A 19,965-nucleotide genomic window follows, 5' to 3' on the forward strand; every position below is an offset into this window, starting at 1 on the left:
CTGTGGAAAGAGACTCTGAAAGTTTCAGGAACAAAGATTCTCTCTCTTTTTGATCCATTTCTATAAAAACCTGTCTGAAAATGAGTTGATCAGATTTTGGCCACTTGATGATGTCATAACGATGTGTTGTCTTGTGTAGCCATTAGCCAATCAGCAACAAGGTACCCCCCCCCCCCCCTTATCACCTGAATCTCCTCTAGAGCTCCATTGTGTTCTTTGTAACCAGATGTCTCTCAGAGGGGCGTGGGGAGGGGCTCCTTATCTTCATCTAAAGTAACAGACAGAGAATCAGCACTTTGGAAACAGGGCTGAAACAGAGGGGATTATGGGTAATGCTGCAATGATCTGTTTGGTGATTCAGCCAATCAGAGACAGGCTCTGGATATATCTGAGACCTGTGATATATGGATGAAGAACAGTACGATAGGGGACCTTTAACATTAGGCTGTATTTGGCTCATCGCTGTAACAAATCCTCAGGGGGACGAATAAAGGGATTCTGATTCGGACTCATGCACAGCTGCGCTTGGCGTGCAGCATCTCGATGAGCAGGTTGTTGCAGGCCCCCCCACTCAGGTGTTTGCAGTACAGGTAGTCTTCGGCCAGGGTGCTGAGCGAGCGGATCTCAGACAGACAGAGCAGCAGGTGAGCGAAGCGGCCAATCAGGTGAGAGGAGGTGCTCAGTGTGTACTCCAGCAGGGAGGATTCAGCCTGCTCGTGCACACTCTCAACAAACTGAGGGTCCTCCAGCTGTTTCACATCTGCCCGGCAACAGAGGAAGAATGAGCAATGAATGAACGAAAAGCCGTCAAACATGTTAGGATCATAAGATAAAGATAAGAAGTACTTTGTTGATCCCAATTTGGGAATTCTTTGCGTTGCAGCAGCATAAAAAGACAAGGCAATGTATACGAGAAATTAAAACACTCGAAATAAACAATCCAAAATATTTCTGAAATGTACATGTGGAAAATGTACATGTGGAAAATGTACATGTAGAAATACAAATGTCCAGTAAGTGGACAGTGGAGGACTATATAACGGGTGGCAGAAGATCCTTTACTTCAGTAAAAGTAGAAATACTTAGTTCTGAAAATATTTCACGTGAAAGTCCAGAATTCAACATTTTAATTAAGTAGAAGTTTTTCCAGCTAAATGTAAATATCAAAAGTAAAAGTACCCTTTATGCACCATGGCTGTTTTGAAAGTATTATGTTATTGTGGAATATTAAATGATTTTCTTTTTTTAATAGTTTACAAATACAGGTAAAAACATTTAAATCTTGAAGTTTGTGGATTTTAAAGGTCACCAATCACCTATCTAGGTCTCAGATATATACAAATATATTAAAAACATGTCTATGAAGTGTTTTGCTCAAAATACCAAACAGATCACCCGTTCTAGCCATGCCTCATATCCCTCTGTTTCACTTCCTGTTTCTAAAGTGCTGATTTGGGGATAAAGCTTTAAAGAGGAGGGGTCTGAGCTCATGCGGGACCCGGCAGCTACCGTCTAAACTAAATGCTGCCGTGATGAAACGCCATATCATGGATCATCAAGGATCTGAAACAGTCTGGAGCTCAAAGGCTTTCTCTCTTGCCGGTTACACCACAAGGTGAGTTCCTTTCTACTTCCTGCTTCTTCACACACATGCTCTCCAGTACAGGTTAGCTCTGAGTGTTAGCGATGCTAATGTAAACAGCGACCATATTACGTCCAAAACAGTCGGGCATTGTTTCTGATAGCGACGTTTCTGATTGGCCCGTGGGTCCACATTTCAGATATTACGTCATATCGGACGCAAATCTGGATCAGCTCCGTTGTTCCCCGTTTTTAGAGATTTGGGTACGGAGGAAAAGAGAGGGGGTTTTATTTTCTGACGACGCACCGGGGACACATGTTGATGTAGAAAAGACATCACAAAGTGCATTTTGCCTGATACGTCCCCTTTAAGACAGATTTCGTTTTTTATTTATTTATTAGAGACTTTTGTATAATACATGATAAGCAGCATTATATAATATAAGCATATCCTGTGTTTGAGTGGACTAAAGAGTACAATATTGCCTGTGAAATTAAGTGGAGTAGAAGTACACAGCAGCATAAAAAGGAAATACTCAAGTAAAGTAAAATCATGTTAAAATAAAACGTAGGTCTTGTACTTAGTAAGTTTACCTGAAATCACGTAAAGAACCCTTGAGTTATTACAGAGAAGCTTTTCGTTGTTAAAATAAGTAAACCAATTGTGCAAGAAGCAAATGTACTTGCACCCTTGGCGTTTCAAAAGTGATAATACATTTTAGACCCTTAATGAACATGTGATTAATTTAGAGACTTAAAAACAACCCTTGGATCCAGATTATGGACTAAAGACCCCATAGATATCTTTGAATCTGTTGTCACCAACCTGGGTTGAAGAGGACGAGGAACTTGATGCAGGCGAACTCTTGACGGTCCACCTTCAGGATGAGCAGCTTCTCCACCAGATCCTGTCCTCTCTGGAGCAGACTGGCCAGGGTGAGACCGGCATGAGAGGCCACGTAGGAGAGCTCCACCTGGACAACGAGACACGAACTGACATGAGGACAGTCTGAATCCCTCTGCATTGCACAGCTTTCATATGCACAGGTCCAACCTCCTGGGATTACGTGTGTAAGGGTTATGTTTTGCTTCCCTAAAATGTACACAATCACTCTCAAAATCTCATGTCAGTCCACGTTTTCTTTTTGACAAAACCCAGCATAAATATCATCTCTAAATAATTGCAGAAAAAATAGCAGCAGTGTTCACAGAGCATGTGCAGTTACATGATTTCCTTTCCAATATACTGGTCCTTTTAAAAGATTTTGGACATTGTAAAGGTTTTTATTACCATAAAACATGAGACCTGTAAAATAAAAGTAAGATTAGTATCTAGTCCTAACAATGAGATGACATAATAAGTATTATAAAACAGAAACTTTGCAATGGGTTTTGGAAGCAGGAAGGAATACAAGAAGACCCTCTGAAGTAAATGGGAGAATTGTATCACCGTCTCTCCAAACAATGTGGATGCTATCTGTGTAAATATAATATCATAATAAGCGTAAAACATTAGAACTAGAAATGAACACCCCACCACGTCCCCGTGCTGTGTGGAAATTGCTCGCTCCTTTTGGTTTGTGAAACGTCTTTTCATTGTTAATAAATGATACAAAACAGAAAGAGCGGCAGAAGGACCTCCTGTCCGGTGACCAGCAGCAGGCTGTTCTCTCGGCCCTGCAGCACGTTCCTGCAGACGGTGTCCAGCAGCAGCAGATCGCTCCAGCAGCTGTGCAGCAGCTTCATCTGGTCGTCCACCTGGGAGCACGGAGACAATCGCCTTATCGACAACATCCTCTCGTCTTATCTGAGCTACATCCAACTTATACAACTGTCATGCATGTTGGCATTCTTACAATGACACAATTCGCAGGTATAATGTAACACTGAGGCCAAAGAGGAAGTCAAACTTTATTCATTTACTTTTTCCACTGTTTTCCCGTTATACATTGATATCCAAAGGGATTGCCATTGTTTGCAGCATGGTGCAGGAATGAGTCTCAAACCTATGCGAGTCAGCATTTTACCACTTCTGGGGTCCCTTGTCTTGAAGTCAATGTTTTTTTTCATATTCTGGATTTTTTAACACTTTTTTGTTAACTAGATAATTCCATATGTCCAATCCAATCCACTTTATTTATATAGCACAGTTTAAAAACATTGAGTGCTTCACAATGAACATAACATTATAATAAAATATAATATTACACGAATAGATAAAAAAGCACACATAAGAATAAATACAAGGCACATAAAGGCTATGGACAGACAGTGAAAGCATACAAATAGGTATGACACAGCTCAGACTGACTGGTAAGCGAGGGAAAATAGGTGGGTCTTTAGGCGGGACTTAAAAGCTTCAAGAGTGGGCAACAATTTAACATGAGGGGGTAGGTCGTTCCAGAGCCTGGGGGCTACCGATGAGAACGCTCGGTCTCCCCTGGTCCTTTTCTTTGTTTTTGGGACTACAAGCAGCAGCTGATCAGCCGACCTCAAAGCCCTTGAGGGGGTGTACACCTGTAAGAGGTCGGAGATGTACTCTGCGGCCAGCCCATTAAGAGATTTAAAAACAAACAATAAAATCTTAAAATGGACTCTGAAATGGACCGGAAGCCAGTGGAGCGAAGCCAGAACTGGTGTGATGTGGTCAAACTTGCGGGTTCCTGTGAGCAGCCGCGCCGCAGCGTTTTGTACAAGCTGCAGGCGGGCCGGCGAAGTCTTATTTAGGCCGGCATAAAGTGCATTACAATAATCTAAACGAGTTGAAACAAAGGCATGAATTACACGCTCAAAGTTTAAAAAGGATAAAACCGGTTTGATTTTGGACAGGAGCCTCAAGTGAAAACAACTGGATTTAACCACAGAGTTTATCTGTTTATCTAATTTAAAAGCACTGTCGATTTTGACACCCAGGTTTGTGACCATGGGTTTTGGTCAATGGAAGGGACATCACCATTTGGTCCAAACACAATTACCTTCGTTTTGCTCTCATTTATTTTCAAAAAGTTTAGCGCCATCCAGGCCTTTATGTCATCAAGACAGTCAACCAGGGGCATCAGAGAGCTAGTGTTTTTTCTTAGGGGTAGATATAATTGGGAGTCGTCCGCATAAAGGTGGTAGGAGACGCCATATTTTCTAAAAAGCAGTCCAAGGGGGAGAAGGTATAAGGAAAATAAAATAGGCCCCAACATAGAACCTTGGGGAACTCCACAGGATAAGGGGGCAGAAGAGGATGTAAAGTCACCAAGCCTAACAGAGAAAGATCTCTGGGACAGATAGGACCTGAACCACTCAGCGCCCCTGATACCCACACAGTGCTCGAGACGAGAGATAAGGATGGGGTGGCCAATCGTATCAAAGGCAGCTGTGAGGTCTAAGAGCATAAGGATGGCAGAGTCACCGGAGTCTGTAGTAACCATTGAATACTCTTAGAAGGGCAGACTCAGTACTGTGAAGCGCTTTAAAACCGGATTGGAAAATATTGTGTGCATGTATAAAAGACTGCAGCTGTAAGAGCACGGTTTTCTCCAATATTTTTGAAATAAAAGGAAGCTTCGAGATGGGTCTGTAATTAGAGAAGACAGAACCCAACCGCTTGTTTGAAATAAACTGGCACAGAACCGGACTCTAGTTATTACGCACTGAAATCTGAGAGCGGACATTTGACAAGCGCAGTCAGCAGCGCACAGAAGCAGCCCGAGTGCGAGGAGAAGGTTTGAAACTGGAAAACTGGAAATCTGTAAGCAGCAATATATCTGAGTGCAAGCGTACAGTTTGAGCAGAAGCTGAGCAAATCTAAGCGCAAGGACAGGGTTAAGAAATACAAAATACGAACGTGAAATCAATCAATCATGCTCTCAAATTGAAAGAACACGCTCTTGAATAAAGATAGGGAATAACCTCCATAATAAAGTCGATTTTAAAAACGTTTTATAGAGTAGAAAACAACATTAAGCTCACTGCGGGACGTTGCAGAAATGTCCCCACCACGTAATGCTGTGTTAAGGAGTTGTGTTCATTTCACGTATTTTGGTGAGACCACGTTGCTATGGGACGCCCTGCCCGTTGACAACTGACGCTCGAGGGGTACCCAGTGCATAATAGGGTGACGTGAAGGGGCCCTGACCGATCGTCAATATGTGACGAGTTGGGAGTGAGAATGTGTTGGTTCTTTCATAGTTTTGATGTCTTCAGTATTAATCTACAAAGTAAAACTAAATACAAAATAAACAAAAACCATTGAATGAGAAGGAATTTGCATACATATTTTTATATATTTTAGTTTTTGTGTTCGGGATTGTGGGAAACAGTATTTCGATCTGTCTGTCTGTACCATAGACTGAAAGATTGACAATAAAGTTGACTTTGACTTTGATACATGTCTTACCTTCAGCTGTTTGAAGAAGATGGACGTGCGAGCCCACTCCACGATGGAGAACAGCGTCTGGTCGGCCATGACACACATCAGGCTGAAGGTGTTTGGGGTCCCGTTCTCCTCCTCCTGCAGGATCCGAGCAGAGATCTTACTCTGCAGCTGGAGCTCATCTGGATCACAGCGCAGGAACTCCATCACCAGCTGAGGCATGCTGGGAGCTGGTGGAGAGAAGGAGTGGATCCTAGAAGAAGGGCCTGGTGGGAAGTAATGGAGTACAAATACTTTGTTACTGTACTTAAGTACATTCTTCTGGTATCAGTACTTTACTCCACTACTTATTTTTCTGACCACTTTTTACTTTGACTTCTTACATGTTGAACACAAATACCTGTACTTTCTACTTCTTACATGTTGAACTCAAATACCTGTACTTTCTACTTCTTACATGTTGAACTCAAATACCTGTACTTTCTACTTCTTACATGTTGAACACAAATACCTGTACTTTCTACTTCTTACATGTTGAACTCAAATACCTGTACTTTCTACTTCTCACATGTTGAACTCAAATACCTGTACTTTCTACTTCTTACATGTTGAACACAAATACCTGTACTTTCTACTTCTTACATGTTGAACTCAAATACCTGTACTTTCTACTTCTTACATGTTGAACTCAAATACCTGTACTTTCTACTTCTTACATGTTGAACTCAAATACCTGTACTTTCTACTTTTTACATGTTGAACTCAAATACCTGTACTTTCTACTTCTTACATGTTGAACTCAAATACCTGTACTTTCTACTTCTTACATGTTGAACTCAAATACCTGTACTTTCTACTTCTTACATGTTGAACACATATAGCTGTACTTTCTACTTCTTACATGTTGAACACAAATACCTGTACTTTCTACTTCTCACATGTTGAACTCAAATACCTGTACTTTCTACTTCTTACATGTTGAACTCAAATACCTGTACTTTCTACTTCTTACATGTTGAACCCAAATACCTGTACTTTCTACTTCTTACATGTTGAACTCAAATACCTGTACTTTCTACTTCTCTTACATGTTGAACTCAAATACCTGTACTTTCTACTTCTTACATGTTGAACACAAATACCTGTACTTTCTACTTCTTACATGTTGAACACAAATACCTGTACTTTCTACTTCTCACATGTTGAACACAAATACCTAAAGAAGTTTAGTCAGTACTTCTACTTTCACCAGAGTATTTTTAAACACGAGTATCTGTACTTCTACTTGAGTAAAGGATGTGTGTACTTTTGCCATCTCTGGGTCCTGGTGAGCCGTTGTTGGAGTGCTGGGATTTCCAGTTTGAGAAGGAGGTGCTCTGGTACTGGGTGGATGGCAGGAGTGAACACAGGTGTGGAGGCTGTGCTGTGGGGAGCGAGGTGCTGGGAATCATGGGAAGAGGGTGGAAGTCAGTGGTGAAGGTCAAGTTCCTGTGGTGGGTGGAGGAGCCGCTGTCCAGTATGAATCCTCCATCTTGAATCAGAGCGTCTCTCTGCTGCTTTAGGGCCCGATCTCGTTTGTACATCGGGCCGAACTTGTTTCTGCCTCCTCGCTTCCTGTCGGCTCGAACAGCTGCGGAGAGCAGTGGATTTATTGAGAACACACGGTGCTAATTTATCACTTAAAAAAATCTGTGTTGTTTGTAATTCTGAAAATCTGAATTTAGCTCGTTTTACTTTTGGTCATAAGTGAAAACAGACATTGAGTTCTGAATTGCAGAATTCAATAAAAAGAAAGTATTTCCTTTCAGATAGTTTTTCTTTATTTTCAGATTGTTTTATTGAATTAAACTTTTGGTCACATGATCCCAACTCGTGTGGCCCTAATGCTCTTCCATATTAATACTTTATATAAGATTGGGAGGGTTACTTTAAGATGCATTCAGTTACCAGGGAAGATTTTGTATCTGTAACCTAATCTGAGTATCAAAAGGTAAAAGCTATGTAATCTGATTACTCTCCGTTACTTTTGGATATTAAATGCAATGCAAATAAATTCAAGAGTGTATTATGTAAGACAACAGAACAACGTGACCGTACAAAAAGAAGAAACCAAGATATGTTGATTGTATCATAGGAAAACCTACACCAACAGTGAAACACATGAGCACATACTACAATTTAAAAAAGCAGAAATAAAATCTGAGCCAAAAGAAAATTCTCCATTTTTGTTTAATACACACAGTTAAAGGTTGGTAAGTTTCAGAAACCGGCTCGAGATACACTTTTTGTTATATTCCATGGAATGCTCTTAACATCCCGATAGCAATGAATATCTGAAGTGCTTTGACAAATAATCCATAAAAAAATTTCATCTGTAGAAGCCGTAATACTGTAAAAAGTACAACCAATCCGTTTAGCCGGGCCGGCTAAACGGATTGGTTGGCCTCCCTGCCTGTCAGCCTTCCATCGGGGCACAAATTTATCTCGTGCCCTCATTGGTCATGTGCGCGTTCGTGTGTGTTGGAGGAGGGGCTCTATAAGGAAGTGGAAGATTTTCTATATTTTCTATATTTTTGTATTTTCAAATTCTAGCGATCTCTCGAGCCGGTTTCTCAAACTTACCTACCCCACCTTTAAGCTCACACACACTATGTTATGAACATATCTCATCTGCTGTATTAAAAACAGAACAAATAAAATATGATCCCTTTACAGCAAACAGTTAGTTTTTTTTAAAGAAATGTTTGTAACAGTAATGATTACGTCTTTCTTTATATAACTGTGTCTCCATAGCCGCTCCTCACCTTCCAGTCGCATGCCCACATGGAGACACTTGAGGAACCTGCAGGACGGACAGCGTTTCCTCTGACCGCGGTCGATGGTGCACTCCTGCTGCTCCGCACACACGTACTGCTTGTTGTTCTGAACCGTCCGTTTGAAAAAGCCCTGAGAGTGAGGAAGAGGAAGAGGAGGAGGAGAGGTCCACTGAAGAAAGCATGTTCCATATATTCTAAGTAGAATCAAGTGTTAAATCAGACTTTAGTTCCACCTGGAGTAAATCCACCAGCTACCCTGCAGTCTACAAAGTACTTCAGACTAGCTGCACCTTCACCAGCTTTGAGAACACTTTCATGATCAATCATTATAAAACATATCATATATATTATTCTGAAATGGACCAATCTGCACAACGACTACTTTCACTGTCTTTCACTATATTTTGATGAGAATACTTTTCTACTTTCACTTGAGGAACATTTTGAATGCAGGACTTTTACTGTGACAGAGTATTCCTACACTCTGGTACTTCTACTTTTACTCAAGCACAAGATCTGAGTACTTCTACTTTTACTCAAGTACAATATCTGAGTTCTTCTACTTTTACTCAAGTACAAGATCTGAGTACTTCTACTTTTACTCAAGTACAATATCTGAGTTCTTCTACTTTTACTCAAGTACAAGACCTGAGTACTTATACTTTTACTCAAGTACAAGATCTGAGTACTTCTACGTTTACTCAAGCACAAGATCTGAGTACTTATACTTTTACTTAAGTACAATATCTGAGTACTTCTACTTTTACTCAAGTACAAGATCTGAGTACTTCTACTTTCACTCAAGTACAAGATCTGAGTTCTTCTACCTTTACTCAAGTACAAGATCTGAGTACTTCTACTTTCACTCAAGTACAAGATCTGAGTACTTCTACCTTTACTCAATACAAGATCTGAGTTCTTCTACCTTTACTCAAGTACAAGATCTGAGTACTTCTACTTTCACTCAAGTACAAGATCTGAGTTCTTCTACCTTTACTCAATACAAGATCTGAGTTCTTCTACTTTTACTCAAGTACAATATCTGAGTACTTCTATTTTCACTCAAGTACAAGATCTGAGTACTTCTACTTTGACTCAAGTACAAGATCTGAGTTCTTCTACTTTTACTCAAGTACAAGATCTGAGTTCTTCTACTTTTACTCAAGTACAAGATCTGAGTACTTCTACTTTCACTCAAGTACAAGATCTGAGTACTTCTGAGTATGCGTTTCTGTAGCAGGGACAGCGCACGTTAGCCAAGATAGATAAACAGATAAACTTTATTCATCTTTTAAAATGCCAAATTCTTTGAAAGAGGCTGTTCATGGACGGATGTTGTAAAGTCATCCTAAAAACAAATTATACATTTTAAAAGTATTAGTTTATATTGATTTAATTGATCCCTAATTTGTTGTTTTGTTACAGAAGCATTTAAACAAGGCATTGCACATACAATCAAATGAAATATAACAATACCTAAAGATACTCGATACAAAATATACAGCATAAGTTAGACTAAACTTTAAAACAGATATACAGATGATACAGTCGTCCAAAGCAGTTTTTAAATGGGATGATAAAAGTACCTTGCAGCTCTCACAGGTGAGCAGCCCGTAGTGGTAACCCGAGACGTGATCTCCACACACCGGACACAGCTCCTTCAAACACAGCGCCTGCCTGCTCTCCATCCTGAAAACAACACAACAACAACATCAACAACAACAACATGAACAGGCTAGAATACAAGAAGGTTAGTTCTGAAATCAATACATCACAAATACATTTTAAATCATGTCCTAATAATCCAGGAAATTAAATGTTCCGTTACGATAGAAAACAAGCTGGATGAAAATCGAATTGTTGCAAATAAAAATATATTTTAACGACTTCTTTGTGCTCGTTAAGTCACCTGCTGCGACTCCCAGTCAGAGTTTAGAAAAGTGATAATGCTGAGAGCGGCGATCAGCCTCCTCCTTTGAGAGGAGGGACAGTTCAATCAGAGGGACCATCTTTATGCTTCATTTATTCTCCGCTGTTTACTAGATTTGGCCACAATCTCTGAGCCAATCATGTGTTTGCTGCCAAACGTAATCTCCTCTCTGCTGCTGTTCGCTGTCGTTTTAGGCGATATTGTTGCAGCAACTCTCATCCTGTTTCACCTCCAGATCTCCAGTCTCCTCTTCATCCCATCACCAAAACCACCATGTGTCAAAACCACATGTTTCCCAGGTTCCTACACGGACAACACTGAAGCGTTGACTTTAATGAAATGTATGATTTCAACAGATTACACATCAGGTTACTTGAAAACAATGATATTAAAGGCGGGGTAGGTACGTTTGAGAAACCGGCTGAGATACACTTTTTGTTATATTCCATGGAATGCTCTTAACATCCCGATAGCAGGCATTCTCTCACCGCCGTCTCACAAGGTGGAGGAAGTAATGTCCCATCTGAAACCTGAGCGGCTAAAGCACACTACCCGGGGCTCTATCAAAGTACTATAAGGTCTGGCAACCATTTCTGTCCTACTTTGAGAACGAATTCTCTAACATTGAAATAACGTAGCCAACGTGTGTTGGAGGAGGGGCTCTGTGAGGAAGTGGCAGATTTTCTCCGGTTGTGTATTTTCAAATTCTAGCGATCTCGAGCCGGTTTCTCAAACTTACCTACCCCACCTTTAACCATGTAGTTTTTAATTTCATAATGTATGTGTACGTTTACTTTCTATATACATATTTTGTATCTCTTCTGGATGTCAATTGATATGTTGTATACTTTCTGTGTGTGCTGTATTTTTGAATGCTGAGTGCTGCTGTTTGATATATGTGGAAAATCAATAAAAATATTTGAATAATAATAACATCCCGATAGCAATGAATATCTTAAGTGCTTTGGCAAAAAAATCCATCAAGAAATGTCATCTGTGGAAGCCGTAGTACTGTAAAAAGCACGACCAATCATCTGAGCCGGCTAAAGTGACTGGATGGCCTACCTGCCTGTCAGCCTTCCATCGGGGCACAAACTTATCTCGTGCCCTCATTGGTCATGTGCGCGTTCGTGTGTGTTGGAGGAGGGGCTCTGTGAGGAAGGGGCAGATTTTCTCCGGTTGTGTATTTTCAAATTCTAGCGCATTCGAGCTGGTTTCTCCAAAATTACCTACCTACCCCACCTTTAAGTTGAACCTAATATTTTGTATTTAAAGTTAATATTATTGCTTTCAACTAACCTAATGCAGTTATGTGAAATCTGTTGACATAATACATTTAATTCAAGTCAATGTTTCAGTGTTCGCATTGTTTCCTCTTACGACATACCACAATATGTTATGTCACGATGTGGTCTACTTGTTGACTATTCCTATTTGTATTATGTTCTTGTGTATGTGTTAATAAATATTCGGTTACTCAGAAATAACCGTTTGAAATAGGCTTAGTGTCTGAAGTGAACACTGCAAGTCAAGGGACACCAGCAACACCTACATCCATAAGAAAGGTAAATACATGGTGGCGGTCATCTTGCTGATAAAAGGGGTACAGGGACTGAAAGAGAGCTCACCTTACCTGTTCTTGGTTTATAGATCTCCTCCCCCCCCCCCCTGTTTTGGGGTCCTTGCTCAAGGGCAACTTGGCACGGCCAATTGGCATCTCTCCAAACTACTCACATACGATATCAATTATGTTTTCATAGTTGTTTTCACATTTTGTTTTCATGTTTGCATTCCTGCCACCACCACTTGGAGCAGTTTACGCTCTCTTTGAGTTTTGCTCAGTTCCTAACCAACCTTCAGGACCTCTGGTGTTGAGCTGTAGTTTACTGGAGAGAGGGCATCACATGAAGGACCCTGGAGAACAACAGCTGCAGCAGAAACAGACGCAGCATCCTCTGGGATATATGAATGTCATGTCATGGGAACAGGAGGTCATGTCGCTGACTGAGGAAGAGAAACCAGGACGTTGTAGTGCAGTATGTGTATGACACCAGAAGAGGGAGCTGTTGTATTAAACAACTCAACAGTCCAGTTGGAATTTTATTTGGAGACACTGATATATAAATGCGAGTAAAGCTGTCCTTGTATGTGTTGTAGTTTTAAACATTTTAAGATCTTTATTTGATACATACATGACATAGTAATTTAAAGTTCACTCGAGACCATTTGTATCGTATTTTCATATTTGTTCTCGCTGTTGTCCACACACACACACACACACACACACACACACACACACACACACACACACACACACACACACACACACACACACACACACACACACACACACACACACACACACACACACACACACACACACACACACACACACACACACACACACACACACACACACACACACACACACACACACAAACATAATTTGGATTTTTGTGGCACACAGAGAAATTATGAAAGTATGTTAGTCCCCTCACATCTGAGACATACGCTTTACTTTAACCAGCTATAAGGACGTTTAATTACACTCATCACTTTCCTAATTATAATGTGATTTATATTCTGACTTATTGAATACTTATACCTTTCTGTCCCAATTATTCTAAACATTGCAATGCTCTCACTTCCTGCAGCGACATCATGTCTTCCTGTCTCCTCCCGCTAACCGAGCAGCTGTTCAAAGTGAAACTATACAACGATGTGGTCCTGTTCAGTATGTTAGAGGTGATGGCATAGTTTTACTGAATGTGATCTTTTCTTGAATACACAATAGAGAATACACCATTGTTGACGTAAGAATGTATGGATGGACTCCATCCATAAATAGATAACCTCAGGAGTTCAATATATTCACTGATTATGAAACAGTAAAGAAATGTATTACTGCTATTTTTCTGTAATCATTTGTCAAAATGACCGCGACATGAATTCAATAAAAACGGAGCTTTTCTTGATCTTCCTTTATTGCACGTTCTGCAATGATCACGTGATAAATGGAAGTAGCTCTCTAGACCAGGGGTGTCAAACTCAATTTCATCGCGGGCCACATTCGCATAAAGGTTGCACTCAAAGGGCCGGTTGTAACTATATAAATATATATAATATATATATATATATATATAATGTATTATATTACATTATTGCCTCTGAATTGGATTATTATCGGATAGGATAATAACTTTAACTACGTCTGAAAGCAGAAGTCCAGGGCAAATAATTGCAAGTCTCTTCAGTGCGCATGTCACAACACGAGATGCATTGTGGGCCATGTCGTTTATGGGCTACCTGCTTCTGTAAAGTGGTACGTAACCGTATAATAAACGTATTATATTCTTTGCAAGCTCTTGCAGGGCCACATAAAATGTAGTCGCGGGCCGGATTTGGCCCCCGGGCCTTGAGTTTGAGACCCCTGCCCTAGACCAAATGAACACCAATGAGATGTTGAGCAAAGCACACTGATTTGATTGACAGACAAGAGGCGGTGCTTAGCGGTGCTGCAACTGCAATGTGTCCCAACAGCTTCACTGAACCACTTTAAGAGCTGTTTACTTTGCCTTTAGGCGACAGACAACAACACCAAACACAAACATTATGTCACGGCCCAGTTAGCGGTCGGGATGTGACCCATGTGGAGCTATGCCCATATTTGCTCACACAGTGTAGAGTAAAAGGATAAAGTACCTTAATGTGAAAATATGTAAGTGCAAGTACATACATTTTATACTTAATAATAACAATAATAATACATGGGATTTTTATAGCGCGTTTCCTAATGCTCAAAGACGCTTTACATGTGTCCCCTCTTCTTCATGTCTCTTCTACATCAACATGTGTCCCCTCTTCTTCATGTCTCTTCTACATCAACATGTGTCCCCTCTTCTTCATGTCTCTTCTACATCAACATGTGTCCCCTCTTCTTCATGTCTCTTCTACATCAACATGTGTCCCCTCTTCTTCATGTCTCTTCTACATCAACATGTGTCCCCTCTTCTTCACGTCTCTTCTACATCAACATGTGTCCCCTCTTCTTCATGTCTCTTCTACATCAACATGTGTCCCCTCTTCTTCATGTCTCTTCTACATCAACATGTGTCCCCTCTTCTTCATGTCTCTTCTACATCAACATGTGTCCCCTCTTCTCCATGTCTCTTCTACATCAACATGTGTCCCCTCTTCTTCATGTCTCTTCTACATCAACATGTGTCCCCTCTTCTTCATGTCTCTTCCACATCAACATGTGTCCCCTCTTCTTCATGTCTCTTCTACATCAACATGTGTCCCCTCTTCTTCATGTCTCTTCTACATCAACATGTGTCCCCTCTTCATGTCTCTTCTACATCAACACGTGTCCCCTCTTCTTCATGTCTCTTCTACATCAACATGTGTCCCCTCTTCTTCATGTCTCTTCTACATCAACATGTGTCCCCTCTTCTCCATGTCTCTTCTACATCAACATGTGTCCCCTCTTCTCCATGTCTCTTCTACATCAACATGTGTCCCCTCTTCTTCATGTCTCTTCTACATCAACATGTGTCCCCTCTTCTTCATGTCTCTTCTACATCAACATGTGTCCCCTCTTCTTCATGTCTCTTCTACATCAACATGTGTCCCCTCTTCTTCATGTCTCTTCTACATCAACATGTGTCCCCTCTTCTTCATGTCTCTTCTACATCAACATGTGTCCCCTCTTCTTCATGTCTCTTCTACATCAACATGTGTCCCCTCTTCTTCATGTCTCTTCTACATCAACATATGTCCCCTCTTCTTCATGTCTCTTCTACATCAACATGTGTCCCCTCTTCTCCATGTCTCTTCTACATCAACATGTGTCCCCTCTTCTTCATGTCTCTTCTACATCAACATGTGTCCCCTCTTCTCCATGTCTCTTCTACGTCAACATGTGTCCCCTCTTCTTCATGTCTCTTCTACATCAACATGTGTCCCCTCTTCTTCATGTCTCTTCCACATCAACATGTGTCCCCTCTGTGGAAAGAGACTCTGAAAGTTTCAGGAACAAAGATTTTCTCTCTTTTTGATCCATTTCTATAAAAACCTGTCTGAAAATGAGCTGATCCGATTTTGGCCACTTTATGATGTCATAACGATGTGTTGTCTTGTGTAACCATTAGCCAATCAGCAACAAGGTAACCCCCCCCCCCCCCCTTATCACCTGAATCTCCTCTAGAGCTCCATTGAGTTCTTTGTAACCAAATGTCTCTCAGAGGGGCGTGGGGAGGGGCTCCTTGTTTTCATCTAAAGTAACAGACAGAGAATCAGCACTTTGGAAACAGGGCTGAAACAGAGGGGATTATGGGTAATGCTGCAATGACCTTTGTCATTCTGACAGCGAGGCAAACTGCAGCTATTACACTTTGCGTTTTGAAATATGGGTAACTCTGTTTATATAAAACCCACACTGCTCAAACTTCCTTACTTTTCCTAAAATTGGTTTATTTATTTATTCTGGGGCGTGGGGAATGAAGAGAAAAAAATATATGAGCATTTTATGAGCATGGGATTTTGACCCCTCATATAAACATATGCATAATGCTGCGCTATACTTTGTTTATTGTTTAGGTCCTTTTGAAAAGCAGGCAGTCATATCATTAACTAGAACTATCTAGATTTGATAGATTTGGACATAGACGCGAGTGAAGTAACCGGACGCGAGAGAGACATCAGATCAGCTGCTGCTGACGGAGAACACGCAGCTCTGCATGATCGCAGCTCCGCCGCTGTGACGGATCGTTGAGTGGAGCAAAATACACTCACCCCCTAAACGCACCAGGAGCGTCTGCGCCGCGTTACGGCCGCGCCGCGGCGGTCGTAAGGATCGCGGCCACTCTAATCAATGGGTGCTGTTCCACCACACGCGCCGCGTTACGGCTCAGACGCGTCCCAGAAGCGACTCGGCGCAGCGCTTCTCTAAAATTAGGATGAAACCCATTTTTGCCGCGGCGCAGCCGTAAGGTAAGGTCGGGCAGGCAGCCCCCCCCTCGCAGGAAGTGGAAAGGTGAGCATCCGGGCCAGGCCCATCCCGCATATATACTAATTTAGCAGACCCCCCTCCTTCATCACAACACCTCCACTACGATACGCACAATGGACGACGAGGTGTTCATAATGGAAGTGGAGAAACACACCATGTTATACGATGTAACCGATGCTTTTTACAAGGACAACATCAGAAAGGACAAGGCCCGGTTTTTAGTCGCTGCAGTTTGTGGAGTGGAAGGTAACAACTACATTAAGAACTGCGAGGCTGCACACACGACGCTCCGCTTCCGCAACGTTTTGAAACGCGCCTGGTGTGTTAGGTCGCAGGAGGAGGTCGCAGCATGGCGCAGCCGCAACGTAACGCGGCGCAGACGCTCCTGGTGCGTTTAGGCGGTAAGAGTTAGACCTAACACACTTAGCTAGTTTATCTACTCTGGAACTAGCTAAACTAGTTATAAATATATTTATTTTTTACTGTCGGGTCACTCATTAGTCATTACAGGTTCAGCGAGCTGCACGAGACTGACGGGCTGTCAGGAGAGGGAGAGGAAAAGAGAGCACCCCGTTTATTTTTCCCATTTTATTATCCAGAGTTTCTGTAAACTTTTGAAGAAAGTAGTTAATCTACTATTAGTAGTTTGTGTATATGCATTAATTATGTTTTTTACCCATTAACATAAAATAAATCTCACGTACCCCCTGCAGTACTCCAACATACCCCTAGGGGTCCGCGTACCCCCATTTGAGAACTACTGTGATAGGGGACCTTTAAGTACAGTACTTGAGTAAATGTACTTAATTACTTTCCAGCGCTGGGAATAGTGACGAGCAGCAGTAGATGTTTGAACTGTTGGTCCTTCCAGTGTGGATCCTGACAGGAAGGCGAGATCTTGAGCATCTGGATGCAGTTCACAGGCGGTCAGAGCATCTGCAGGGATCTGGGGCAGCTTTGCTTGATCCAGAAGCTCAGGGTGACTGCAGGCATTCTGGCAGGATCTGAGGTAGCCAGGCTGCTCAGGGTTCCTGCGCAAAGTTTATCCAAGCTTCTTTTTTTCACTGGCAGTGGCTTTAGACAAAGGTGAAGACTCCCCTCCATCTGGTTGACCAGCAGAAAATATGCCATGGCAACAAACATGGTAGTATTCTGATATTTAATCATGGCTTTTTAATATCTATCAGTTCCCTAGCTGCAGTTATTGCCACGAAATGTGACTCTAAGTAGAAACTTTTGATTTGACTTGAGGATTCTGTCACATATGACTTGAGGTAGCAGAAATAAAGAACCCAAAGCAATCATCTTTTCATTAAACAATAAATAGTCCCACCTGTTTAGAGCGAGCACATCTTTTCATCTGCATGCCTGGGTTACTCTCCAGATCCCTTGGTTTGTTTCTGTAATCCATGAGCAAAGACAGCAGGAACCTCAGCGTGTTGCTTCAGCCCATGCACAGTCACTGGAAATAATGTACTGTGTAAAGGGCCTCTTTTGTTTTCTGAGGAAACAGTTGAGTCCCACATTTTATATAGACTTTTAAAGGACATGTATAGTGTGGCATGCCAATGAAAAAAAATGTTTTTACACACACACACACACACACACACACACACACACACACACACACACACACACACACACACACACACACACACACACACACACACACACACACATACACACACACACACACACACACACACACACACACACACACACACACACACACACACACACGCACACACACACACACACACACATAACTTTTAAAGGAAATGTATAGTGTGGCATGCAAATGAAAAAACATGTTTTTACAGAATTAGGGGATTTGTTATGTGTCTAAGCAAAAGCAGCAGTCACTCTTCATAAAAAAAACCAGCCCAAAGCTAGCAGGGAAATAGCACCTTTTACATTTCATTTCATTTTATTTTGGGGAAACTTTACTCCAAACTAACCTGCAATAAAAGCAATAAAAGAAAAAGTGCAGTGGTGTGTTTTTAGTCTGTTTCAGAAGATGTGAAATAGGGAGTAGCAAGCAGAACAAAGTGAACATGCTGGAATGTTTGGTTCAACCTTGTCCTGGATGTCGGAAGCATCTTATCCATTAAAAGCACTGTACGCCAATATCAGTGCCATGAGGTCAGATGACATTTGAAGGTAGATCAGTCAGAAGGGAGGTGCAGCCGTCAAGAAGTGAGACGACAAGAGCTTTGACCAGAACCTGTGTCGCCCTCTGGCTTAGTAGGAAACATATCTCACTAATGCTATAAAGAGTATATCCGCAGGTTGTTGGAGTTGGTTGTCAAGGGTCACACCCAGATTCCTTGCAGTCTACAAAGGGGTCAGATGTTGATAGAAAGGTCATGGATGGAAGAGTCCTTTCATCATCTGCATAGCTGTGAAGCCGTGAGAGGGAATGACCAAGTAAATCGTTGTATAGAGTAAAAAGAAGGGGACCCAGGACGGAGCCCTGAGGGACCCCAGTGATGAGTTTGCAATGGTTTGACACCCTGACCCTCTCCAAGTTGCCCTGTAGGGTGAAAGGTCAGACAACAAGACTTAATTACAAAATACTCACACCAGAGCCTAGATTTCAGCATTCAAGATAAATAATAAATAAGCAAATTGTACACATGGTAGATTGGCATTTAATGGTTTTACGTGCCTTCAGTTCCTTCTTCACCAGGTGGATAGCAGATGGCTACATACTACATTGTTGCCGTCCTGCTAGACGGTGACGAAGAGCTGAAACGTATTGTGAATTTTCCTCTGAACAGTTATGCCAAATTTAACAGCAATCTAGTTTTAAAGATATGTTGGACTGGGCCACACCGTCACCGTCTAAGAAAAACATTCTAACTGGTTCGTATTAGCAAACTGTACTGGTTGGTTAAGACAGTATGTGACACAAACATGAATATAACTGTGTATTAATGCATTTTAGCACACATTAAACCCCATTTCCCCCAACTCTTAGACAGATGGGTGGCATGCTCCCTTTCTTCGCTTCTGTAATATTTCATTTCATATCTTTGCCTGGAACAGCATGCGCATGCTTCCACTGCAACATGTCCCGAAGAAGCTGAGTTTGTCTGGAGGACAAGGTCCATTTTGTATCAAACTTGGGATTTCCGCACTGAAGCACTGTTTGAGAAGCACCTAAGTGGGATTTAGAGGAGAAGATATGAACCATGTGTATTTAGATGGGAGAGCTCAGTGTAATCCAACTTTCACCATTTCTTCCTCTGTTTGTGTAGCCTCT

The 19,965-nt window shown here is 41.5% G+C and overlaps 1 protein-coding gene across 1 annotated transcript; it reads right to left on the reverse strand.

Annotated features, from left to right (window-relative positions):
* Positions 1-287: 287 nt before the first annotated feature.
* LOC117456496 (nuclear receptor subfamily 5 group A member 2-like) lies at positions 288-8,832 on the reverse strand. The gene is made up of 6 exons (XM_034096407.2): positions 8,749-8,832; positions 7,251-7,574; positions 5,969-6,210; positions 3,220-3,339; positions 2,408-2,555; positions 288-760 (listed from the first exon to the last, which is right to left on the reverse strand). Exons 1-6 carry the CDS (start codon positions 8,759-8,761, stop codon positions 510-512), a joined length of 1,098 nt encoding a protein of 365 aa, XP_033952298.2. The 5' UTR covers positions 8,762-8,832; the 3' UTR covers positions 288-509.
* Between the last annotated feature and the right edge of the window lie 11,133 nt (positions 8,833-19,965).

Source organism: Pseudochaenichthys georgianus, chromosome 12 (assembly GCF_902827115.2).
Source record: "Pseudochaenichthys georgianus chromosome 12, fPseGeo1.2, whole genome shotgun sequence".
In the NCBI taxonomy this organism is placed as follows: Eukaryota; Metazoa; Chordata; class Actinopteri; order Perciformes; family Channichthyidae; genus Pseudochaenichthys; species Pseudochaenichthys georgianus.

Coding starts and splice junctions, on each gene's coding strand:
- LOC117456496 (XM_034096407.2), bottom strand. Junction 6,211..7,250: donor AGGACCCAGAGATGGCAAAA/GTACACACATCC, acceptor ACTTCCCACCAG/GCCCTTCTTCTAGGATCCAC. Junction 3,340..5,968: donor TCTTCTTCAAACAGCTGAAG/GTAAGACATGTA, acceptor CCGTGCTCCCAG/GTGGACGACCAGATGAAGCT.